Genomic DNA, 11,754 nt, shown 5'->3' with positions numbered 1-11,754 from the left:
TTATGTTATCCTTCTTCCCTTCCTCTCTTCCTTCCTTCTTCCCTTCCTCTCTTCCTTCCTTCTTCCCTCTCTTCTTTCTTTCCTCCCTTCATTGAAAACTAATTTCAATTGTTTTCATTGCTTTGATATTTTTTAATATAATAAACATAGAAATAATACATATAATGGATATATAAATGTCTGTATTCTTGGGTTTTCATTTGTGAATGAAGATTTTCCCAAATGAAATAAAAAGGTTTAAAATAAAGTTGTTTTGTTTTTAAGTCATTCCTCAGTCATTTCCTTCCTTTCCATGATCTCGCGATACTTCCGCCCGCTGACGTCAGGACTCGTGAGATCTCAACAGTAATGGCGGCTCCCTGATCGTGCATGTGGCTGCGGAGACTGAAAACCTGCTTCAAAGCTTCACTTTAACGCGTTAAACTTTAAAATATCACAGAAACAAACGGGAGTGCGACGGAAGTGAGGAGCTCAAGATGCAGTGCGACGACGTGAGTGTTTCTAATCACACCGGAAGCTGCTAACGTGCTCATTTAACGGTTTAAAGGCCATAAATGTGTTTAATTTTTATTAAATATCTTTCATGCAGCAGCTGAAGATCATTCCTTATCTTTACTTATTATTCACAGGGACACAGGTTTAGTTCCAGCTTTTCTAAATGTGTCGTCAGACTCGTTTAAAAACGTGTATTTGAAGGTTTCCTGCTTCTCTGTGAACACACACACACACACACACACACACACACACACACACACACACACACACACACACACACACACACACACACACACACACACACACACACACACCTTTAATAACATGCCTGAACACACACACTTTATCAGAGTCATATGGGAGCTTGTGTTTGGCAGCACTGTACACACATGTATGCAGTTTATTAACACTTATTTATATATATATCTGACTCAAAGTGTCCCTGAGGTTCTCTGTATGTGAACAGTTTATTATATCATATTTTAAATGTAATATTTAATCCTATGAGTCTGATTTAACATTATAAAAAGACTCAATTCAGAATCAAACTGACAAAGATCTGAAAACAGCACTTTACAGTTTAACAACACGGATCACAGGTGCTATACTTTATAGTTATATATATTATTTGTATATATTTAAATTTGCCTTTTTCTTTCCATATATATATTTTTTTTATTTATTTATAGATGTATATGTGTGTGTATAAAGCTGTACCATATTATGTATCTAGTGTTATTACTGTATTATAACTACAGCACTGACTTTATCCTGTCAAACTAAATCGTCACAAAACCAAGTAAATGTTATTTTGCTGTTTATTTATTTGTTTGTTTTAATTCTTCTGAGTTTTGTTCACGTCCTGTTTTATCTTTTGTTCTTTAAATTTAATATTTACATGAACTTGTTTCTGTTTCTGTGTTTTAATGTCTGAATTTTTCTGTACTTAACAAAAAAGTCACAAAAGCTTGAACATTATTTATATTATTATTATGTTTGCAGGTGATCTGGGACATTATTATTATATTTTATTATGTTTGCAGGTGATCTGGGACATTATTATTGTTATTATATATTATATATTATTATGTTTGCAGGTGATCTGGGACATTATTGGAAACAAACAGTTCTGCTCCTTCAAAGTAAAGTAAGTCTCATTTAATTTACTCTTTATTCTTTATTTATTCTTTATTCTTTACTTTAATGGCGTCGTTCAGTCAGTTAATCAGTTTTAAAGTCGATCAAGTTGAATTTCTCTGTTTGGACCAAAGACACAGACGTAAACACTAATTAAACAAATATTCTGTCACTTTGCTTTTTACTTTCACTTTATTCTTTACACCACAAACGTGTTTTTGTTTCATCTCCTGCACAGTTTTATGAAAATAACCACGAATATGAAACTCCAGAATATAACGGGAGTTTGTCACGAGATGGAAACCAGCTGCAGGTTTAATGAAACATCTCGTGTTTGTTTGTTTGTTTGTTTGTTTGTCTGTCGTCGTCCAGGACAAAGAGTCAGAACTTCTGTCGTAATGAATACAACATCACGGGGTTGTGTAACCGCTCGGCGTGTCCGCTGTCCAACAGTCAGTACGCCACCATCCGCGAGGAGAAAGGTAAAGCACCCGCACTTTAACACGCAGGTTCAACTGGAAACAACAGCAGGACGAGTTCTTTTAGGGCGCTCTCCCACTGTGCCTCCGTCCCGTGCCCCGTGCTTTAGGGTCCTTGTCCCCCCTCCAGGCCCGTTTGTACTCACACTACCTGGGCCTCGGAGAATGCTTCTTGCTGCCTATACGTCATCACGCCGTAACACGTCACACGCATTGATGACGTCATGGCGATGCGTGGCTTTGTTTCCAGATCTTTCCGTAGACCTCGGAGTTTTTGTGCGTCTTGTCGACTGTTTTTGAATCTTTTCATCGACCAAATCTGCAGTAAACACTCCACCTCCGCATCACACCAACGTGAACCTTTCACCGCCATTGTTTGAAATGTCCGCGCATGGTCCCTCCTTCTTTTTTCTACGTCCCAACAGGCGCACAGGAAATGACCTCAGAGCCGCCGTAGGCCTCGTGCTCGTACACGTGCGCACGCTCGTGCTCGTACACGTGCAAACGTGCTTTACTAAAGCCCACCTCTCCCAAACGGGCCGTGGACGGCAAGCGCGCCGCTCCTAGACGCGGTACGGTTGCACTCACACTGGTCAAAGGAACCAGACTTTAGCCGTGGAACATGCTGGGGCACGGGACGGAGGCACAGTGGGAGGGCGCCCTGAGTTTTAAGTCCTGGAGCCACGTGCATAAAACAAACAAAAAAAAAAAAGATCCACGATTTAAACTGCACAAAGAAAGAGGTGCAGATGAGTTCGTCAGACTCATACAGCAGCACATCGGGCAAACAAGAGCAGACGTAGCCAAAGAAGTGACTGATTAACTCATTAACGATGTTTCCTCTCGTAGGTCAGTGTTTCCTCTACATGAAGGTGATCGAGAGAGCAGCTTTTCCTGCCAAGATGTGGGAGAAGGTGAGTTTCCTTTATGTTTCAGATCCGTGTTTAAGGAGAGGAGCTATAAAGGGTTAGCACACGGCTAATGCAGCGTGTTAGCGTCCTTTTGACCACTCCGGTTCACACACAGATAAATCAGGACGTTCAAACCAGATTTAAGTCATCTTGCATCTTTTTGTGCTGGTTTTTCATCTATTTTTTAGTCATTTTGCATCTTTTTGTGCTGGTTTTTCATCTATTTTTAGTCATTTTGCATCTTTTTGTGCTGGTTTTTCATCTATTTTTAGACATTAAGCATCTTTTGTGGTGGTTTTGCATCTATTTTTAGTCATTTTGCATCTTTTTGTGGTGGTTTTGCATCTATTTTTAGACATTAAGCATCTTTTTGTGGTGGTTTTGCATCTATTTTTAGACATTAAGCATCTTTTTGTGGTGGTTTTGCATCTATTTTTAGCCATTTTGCATCTTTTTGTGGTGGTTTTGCATCTATTTTTAGTCATTTTGCATCTTTTTGTGCTGGTTTTGCATCTATTTCTAGCCATTTTGCATCTTTTTGTGGTGGTTTTGCATCTATTTTTAGCCATTTTGCATCTTTTTGTGGTGGTTTTGCATCTATTTTTAGTCATTTTGCATCTTTTTGTGGTGGTTTTGCATCTATTTTTAGACATTAAGCATCTTTTTGTGGTGGTTTTGCATCTATTTTTAGACATTAAGCATCTTTTTGTGGTGGTTTTGCATCTATTTTTAGTCATTTTGTTGGTGACAAAATGCGATGTTGACAGAGTTGTATTGAAAGATCTTTAACCGTTATTTATTATATTTGTGTGTTTTCAGGTGAAGCTCAGTAAAAACTACGAGAAAGCTCTGGAACAGATCGATGAGAATCTGATCTACTGGCCTCGATTCCTCCGACACAAATGTAAACAACGCTTCACCAAAATCACGCAGTACCTCATCCGCATGCGCAAACTGGTCCTCAAGAGACAGTGAGTACCGTCGGCCCGTGAATTGTTGATAATCTGTTATTTTTTCATGCAGAAATGTCAGAAAATTCTATTTTGATTCCTGCTTTTCTCTGTTTTCTATCATATTAAACTGAAAGTTTCTGTTTAACCACAAAACAAAACACTTAAAGACGTTTAAAGCTTCTTTCTGTGTGAGTTTAAACTTGACTTTTATGAATTCAAATCAGATTTCCTGAAAATGTTCAGTTACAGTGTCTGTTATTTTTGTTATTATTGATGTTTAAAGATCTATTTATTGTTATTAAATACACATTTGATATTTTCTGTCATTTTATAAGTTGTCTAAGAGTCTGAGGGTCTGAGTGTCTGGGTGTCTGAGAGTCTGGGTGTCTGAGAGTCTGAGGGTCTGAGTGTCTGGGTGTCTGGGTGTCTGAGAGTCTGAGGGTCTGGGTGTCTGAGAGTCTGAGTGTCTGAGAGTCTGAGTGTCTGAGTGTCTGGGTGTCTGAGGGTCTGGGTGTCTGAGGGTCTGAGAGTCTGAGGGTCTGGGTGTCTGGGTGTCTGGGTGTCTGAGGGTCTGGGTGTCTGGGTGTCTGAGGGTCTGGGTGTCTGGGTGTCTGAGAGTCTGAGTGTCTGGGTGTCTGAGAGTCTGGGTGTCTGAGGGTCTGGGTGTCTGGGTGTCTGAGGGTCTGAGTGTCTGGTCCAACGCGACAGCAGCTCTGATGGTTCTGCATCATTTCTCCGCTGAAGCTGAAGTTTAATCCACTTTTTCTGGTGTTTTCAGGAGGAAGTTGGTTCCTCTCAGCAGGAAAGTGGAGAGGAGAGAGAAGAGGAAAGAGGTGAGGCTTCAACACCCAGATATTTAGTTTGTCGTTCGCACAAAACATAAAAATTACAGGAGTTCAGTTTAAGGAGGAGTGGAAACGCGTTTTTACTGAGCTGTTTGTGACGACGTCTGTCGAGTGATTCAGCGTCAGAGTCCAAAAGTCTCCAATCACTGACTCGGTCGTTCGTAAGCGGTTGGAGATGAGATCATCGCGTCGTCCTTAAACTCCTCAGCTGTCGTCATGGAAACCTTCCCTGTGTTAAGCTGCTGAGTTTGTTGTGTTCGCAGGAGAAAGCGCTGATCGCTGCTCAGCTGGACAACGCCATCGAGAAGGAGCTCCTGGAGCGACTCAAACAGGGAACGGTACGACGCAAACTTCAACACCTGGGGCCGAAAACGTGCTCTCGCTTAAAAATGAGTTCATTATAAAGTTTTAAACGTGTGTTTTCAGTACGGAGACATCTACAACTTCCCCGTCCACGCCTTCGACCGAGCTCTGGAGCAGCAGGACGCAGAGAGCGAGTCTGAGGAGGAGGAGGAAGGAGAAGAGGAGGAGGATGATGAGGTGAGGAAGAGCTCTTTCATCAGCGTGTTTGCGTTTCTACGCACAGTCAGTGTCTCACGTCCCTGTTTCTGTTTCTGTGCTCAGGACGTCGGGAAGAGCGAGTTTGTAGCAGAAGAAGAGGTGGAGGAGAGCGACCTGAGCGACTTTGAGGTGAGTGGAGTTTAAACTTTAATAATAATAATACGTTTTATTTAGAGGCGCCTTTCTGAGCGCTGAGGACTCAAGTACGTTTGTTAGAAACAGTGAAACACAAACAATAGTAAACAAAATGATCAAATCAGGTAAAGATAACACAAATCCTAAAACGGCATCAGGTTCGACTTCCTGTCAGACTTTAACCCTTTAAACTCTGACACTTCGATATCAACATGTTCAACTGCTGATAATGTCAATAAATAATGACAATAAAACATCTATGGCATCATTTCTGCATTATATGTTCTGTAAAAATATGTGTTAATACTAGAAATGGGTGTTTTTAGTTATTTTAATATTTAGGGAGCACTCACACTGTGCCTCCGTGCCGTGCCCCAGCACGTGTCACGGCTAAAGTCTGGTTCCTTTGACCAGTGTGAGCGCAACCGTACCACGTCTAGGAGAGGTGGGCTTTAGTAAAGCACGTTTGCACGTGTACGAGCACGAGCGTGCGCACGTGTACGAGCACGAGGCCTACGGCGGTTCTGAGGTCATTTCCTGTGCGCCTGTTGGGACGTAGAAAAAAGAAGGAGGGACCATGCGCGGACATTTCAAACAATGGCGGTGAAAGGTTCACGTTGGTGTGATGCGGAGGTGGAGTGTTTACTGCAGATTTGGTCGATGAAAAGATTCAAAAACAGTCGACAAGACGCACAAAAACTCCGAGGTCTACGGAAAGATCTGGAAACAAAGCCACGCATCGCCATGACGTCATCAATGCGTGTGACGTGTTACGGCGTGATGACGTATAGGCAGCAAGAAGCATTCTCCGAGGCCCAGGTAGTGTGAGTACAAACAGGCCTGGAGGGGGGACAAGGACCCTAAAGCACGGGGCACGGGGCACGGGACGGAGGCACAGTGGGAGGGCGCCCTGAAATACTTCCATTTCCTGGCAAACTAGCACTCGAGCGCTCAAAAATACAGAATAAAAACAGGATTTTATAGTTTTTTTCCTCACAGCAGCGTCATAAATCTGTTTCTTTCTGACTGAAGCGTCGTGGTAACACACATTTAGGACTTCAGATGTTATTTCCTTTCTCTTTCATTTCAGTTTATTTGCGAACAAATAACAAAATCTGGATTTAAAGACTTAAATCTGGAACATTTCTAATCCGAACAATTTCCCTTCTTCTCTCAGGACATGAACAAACTGAAGACGAGCAGCGACGAGGAAGAGCTGGACGACGAAGAGGAGGAGGAGTCCAGTGAAGAAGAAGAAGAAGAGGAGGAAGAGGAGATGGAGACGGAGACTAAGAAGTCTAAAGGCAAATCTCCAGCAAACGGTTCGGTGGTGAGGAAGAAGCGAGCGTACGTGGAGATCGAATACGAGACGGAGCCCGCCGCCAAGAGCAGAGCCACGTAGTGATGTCACCTCTGCGGAGGACACGCCCCCTCCACGGCGGTCGCCACAGGACTGTAAACGCCGTTTGTTCATTAACGGACACACACACACGGGACGGATCTGACCTGGAATCCGATTTAAACAGTGACTTTAACTCTTTTTCTGCTCGACTGTGACGTTAAATGTTTTAATATCGTCAGTGTCGTCGTTCTGCAGCAACAGAAGTGAACATGGAAAAAATAAAGTGTAAACCTGCGTTTGTGTTTCCTATTAAACCCTTAAAAATACTTCATTTATAACTTTATAAAAGCGTCATTTTAGAGGAAGCTGCTGTTTGATTTACGTTTAAATTTCATGGTTAATGTTCCACTGATAATCAGAATAAACATGTTTTTAAGTAAAAACCTCAATATAATAAGAGTATAGTTTGTTACTATAAATATTTCGAAAAAGGTTTTGTAGCTTTATGGGATTCAAAGTCGAAAAAATAGTGCTGCTATCTGGTCGTAGATGCTGATCTCTGGGCGTGCTGCGACAGGTTTGTTCCCTCTGCTCCGTTAGCGATCATGATCATGTGTCGTCTGAGGGAATTTGCAGCAGCTCCAGCAGGGGACCCCAAACTTCCCTTTCCCGGGCCACATTAACCAGCTCTAACTGGGGCATCCTGAGGCGTTCCCAGGCCAGTGTGGAGATCTAATCTCTCCACCTGGTCCTGGGTCTTCCCCGAGGCCTCCTCCCAGCTGGACGTGCCTGGAACACCTCCCTAGGGAGGCGCCCAGGGTTCATCCTTACCAGATGATCCTGAACCACCTCAACTGGCTCCTTTCAACACAAAGGAGCAGCGGCTCTACTCCGAGTTCCTCACGGATGCTGAACTTCTCCCCCTCTCTCTAAGGGAGACTCCAGACCCCCTCCTGAGGAAACACAGTTCACACGCTTGGACCTGGACCTGGTTCTTTGGGTCATGACTGGAATCAACTATGAAAGATTTCTTTGTTGAGTTCTATAGAAAACTCTCCACTGTGTGAATGTAGTTTGAACCTTATTCAGTGTTAAAGAAACACACTGATGGAGTTAAACTTTGACACCTCACACTAGTGTTAGGTCAGGGGGGGGCAACTCCAGTCCTGCAGAGCCACTGTCCTGCATGTTTTAGGTTTCTCTCTGCTCCAACACACCTGACTCTAATGCTCTGCTCGTTATTAAGCAGCTGAAGCTCGTCACAGGTTGATTATTGTTAGACTCAGGTGTGTTAGACTCAGGTGTGTTCGGGTAGGGAGAAACCTAAAACATGCAGGACAGTGGCTCTCCAGGACCCTGTTAGGTCAATTCAACACTGATGTGTGTTATATTTCAACCATTGAGAGGGATGTTCCAACTGTGTCACAGTGTTCAAACTGTTTAACACTTTCAAAAGTGTTGTTTTAACTCCATCTAGAGTCGACGGATGCAGAAACTCTGAAAGTGTTGAATTAACACTTTCAAAAGCGCTGCGTATAACTGTTCATAAACAACAGATAGCTGTTGCTCCTGCATGAAAACATCTACGGAGTGAAATTCAATCCTCCATCATTGACATGGAGCCCGGTGTCTCCGGATCTGGGAAACATCCAGCCAGAAAGTAAAAAACGTGCGGGATGAGTGGTGTTGGGACATACCCACGGACCACTGCTGTCTTACAAAACACAAAGCTTTTTGCAAAATATGCAGTAAAGAATTTGCCATTTGGCACAGAAACCGACGCCGCGCTGTTACATACAAGACAGTCGTTGTTTCTCCGTCCTGATGACAGACTTCATGAGATCGGACTCTCAAGAGTTTTCCTGCTACTGTTTGTTGACACTGAATGTAATGCACTGGAGGCCACGCCCACACCAACTCCAACCCTGTCCTGGATTTCAACCATTCTCATCTGGTCACCCTCAATTTTTGGTTTTAAAGTCATTACCACAGACTGTATAAAAAACAGACGTAGCGTCTCCGTCAGCTCCGTTATCCAAATTGATCCAGTCGTCCTCGCCTACAGGAGTCTCCATCTTGTCAGACTTTGACTCCGCCTCATTTCCTCTGACCAAAAAAGTGCATGTATGTGACGTTGGGGGGAGGGGCGTACGTCCATCTGGCTGACGTTTACCTCCGAGGAGAAGTGAGGGCCAGAGGCTAGCTGTCACTCAAGAGACCACGCCCCTAATTATTCATACACTTTAACCTCCAATAAAATAAAAACTAGCCCCTCCCCCTCAGTGTTGTCATGGAGATCTGAGCTAAACACACAGACTAGAATGTTCTTTTGTCCTTTAACAGGTTTAATGATGCTGTGTAAACGGCCTGTTTAACATGGGGCTCAATGAGAAACTGCTCTGTTATGAAACCTGCCCCTAGTGGACACTCAGAGAACTGACGCTGACGGAGCTCTCTGTGGTGAGGGCTTGTTGAAAACACATATCCAAATGATCTTGAGCTATTTGGATACACTTTTTGATGTAGGTAACGTTTATCTGTGTTCAGTCAATTATATATTTGTCCAAGGACTTCAAGTACCTCAGGATCTTGTTCACGAGTGAGGGGACGATGGAGCGTGAGTTTGGCCGGAGAATCGGAGCAGCGGGGGCGGCGCTTCAGTCGCTCTACCGCACCGTTGTGATGAAAAGAGAGCTGAGGAAGGCAAAGCTCTGGATCTACCCTCAGTCCTGGTTCCTACCCTCACCTGTGGTCATGAAAGCTGGGTCAGGACCCAAAGAACCAGGTCCAGGTCAGGACCCAAAGAACCAGGTCCAGGTCAGGACCCAAAGAACCAGGTCCAGGTTCAAGCGTGTGAAATGTGTTTCCTCAGGAGGGGGTCTGGAGTCTCCCTTAGAGAGAGGGGGAGAAGTTCAGCATCCGTGAGGAACTCGGAGTAGAGCCGCTGCTCCTTTGCGTTGAAAGGAGCCAGTTGAGGTGGTTCAGGATCATCTGGTAAGGATGAACCCTGGGCGCCTCCCTAGGGAGGTGTTCCAGGCACGTCCAGCTGGGAGGAGGCCTCGGGGAAGACCCAGGACCAGGTGGAGAGATTAGATCTCCACACTGGCCTGGGAACGCCTCAGGATCCCCCAGTTAGAGCTGGTTAATGTGGCCCGGGAAAGGGAAGTTTGGGGTCCCTGCTGGAGCTGCTGCCCCTGAGACCTGATCCAGGATCAGAGGTTGAAGATGAGACGAGAGTTTTTATTGGGTTGCAACAATGCTCTGATACGTGAACACGTTTTCTTAATTAAAACAGAAGAGCGGTCTTTCTCGATACGCCGGCGTGCTCAGGTTAGATAAAATCCTCTTTGCTGCACTCCACTGATCAGGAGTGTCAGTAGTGTATGAATGCAGGTGTCTTTGCAGTTCATGATGTGTTTTTATAAGTTGGGGTCCCGGGGGAGACGTCACGTTTTTCTTTTGGTTCCCAAGATGAAAATGTTTGGGTTGGTTTAGATGGTTTGAGGGAAGTACTGTAGAAAAGCACTTTTATACCTCATACATTTGGCAGAAATGCATCAGTTTGTCCTTTGGCACGCAGAGAGCGATCATCACAGTGTCTTTTCGTACAAATGGAGATGTTATGATTGCCCCCAGTCTCACGCACAAACTGGTATGTGGGTCTGATGACCTTTTGATGAAGCAGAATCGGATCTAACAGAAGTTGTTTCTGTGATTTCCTGTATTTCCCGCAGCTTTTTAACGCCACTCCCTGCTGCTGCCTGTTCCCGTCCACTTCACAGACGAGACGCTGCTCATCCAGGAGTTTTGTCTTCTTGTCCAGTAACAGACGGGTGCGTGAGGTAAGTTCTTTCAACTTTTAGAGTCTCAACGTCCCTCTATCGGATTATTACTGTCATTTCATAACTGAGCTTTGTTACTAAAGACACTGCAGACAAAAACTCACACAGACGAACTAAATGCTCAGATTTCTAAAATGAAAATGTTCCATAATAATAATATTAATAACAACAACAGGGTTCGTACACTTTCCCAAAGTCAAATTCAAGCTTTCCTGCACCTTACAGCTGCCGTAATTACATATTTCTACAAATGCATACATATTCAAAATTGTTATTTCACTTTTTTTATCATGTTAAAAGAGATGGTTTTATGCTATAAACAACAAAAATTGTGTTTTGTAATAACAGAAGGTTGAGAAATAAAATTAAAGTCCTCGTCTATAGCAATTTGTTGCTTTATTTGTTAATTTCAAGCACTTTTCAAACCTTGAAAACACAACATCACCTGTACGAACCCTGTGATATTAATACTTTATATTTATTTAGTGCTTTTCTAGGACTCAAAGTCGCTTTCTGTGTCGACTTTAATCTGTGCTTTCAGTTTCAGGTTTACAGCAATAGAAGGGACCAGAAACACTCAAGAGTATCAGGTTAGCTAATCTGATGCATCGCCACCAAATGACAAAATACAAAAGGAATTATTTACTGTAAAGAAAACACAGTGGAGGAGGCTGATACTTTCACTTTTAACTTATTAACACTGAAACCTTTTACATCTGAGACCTCTAGGCTGCAGTACTTTCACTTCTGAGACCTCTAGACTGCAGTACTTTCACCTTTGAGACCTCTAGACCGCAGTACTTTCACTTCTGAGACCCTCTAGACTGCAGTACTTTCACTTCTGAGACCCTCTAGACTGCAGTACTTTCACTTCTGAGACCCTCTAGACTGCAGTACTTTCACTTTTGAGACCTCTAGACCGCAGTACTTTCACTTTTGAGACCTTTAGACCGCAGTACTTTCACTTTTGAGACCTCTAGACTGCAGTACTTTCACTTCTGAGACCCTCTAGACTGCAGTACTTTCACTTTTGAGACCTCTAGACTGCAGTACT

General features: G+C 43.4%; 1 protein-coding gene across 1 annotated transcript; it reads left to right on the top strand.

Moving 5' to 3' along the window:
* The first annotated feature begins 344 nt into the window (after nt 1-344).
* mak16 (MAK16 homolog) lies at nt 345-7,153 on the top strand. Its single transcript, XM_083912992.1, has 10 exons — nt 345-491; nt 1,593-1,642; nt 2,005-2,114; nt 2,961-3,025; nt 3,842-3,993; nt 4,754-4,808; nt 5,084-5,158; nt 5,247-5,360; nt 5,445-5,510; nt 6,694-7,153. Exons 1-10 carry the CDS (start codon nt 477-479, stop codon nt 6,916-6,918), a joined length of 927 nt encoding a protein of 308 aa, XP_083769118.1. The 5' UTR covers nt 345-476; the 3' UTR covers nt 6,919-7,153.
* The last annotated feature ends 4,601 nt before the right edge of the window (nt 7,154-11,754 follow it).

This window comes from Echiichthys vipera (genome assembly GCF_963691815.1).
Source record: "Echiichthys vipera genome assembly, chromosome: 4".
NCBI classification, from domain to species: domain Eukaryota; kingdom Metazoa; phylum Chordata; class Actinopteri; order Perciformes; family Trachinidae; genus Echiichthys; species Echiichthys vipera.
The sequence above is the reverse complement of the archived record's forward strand: the minus strand, read 5'-3'. Positions and strand labels throughout refer to the sequence as shown.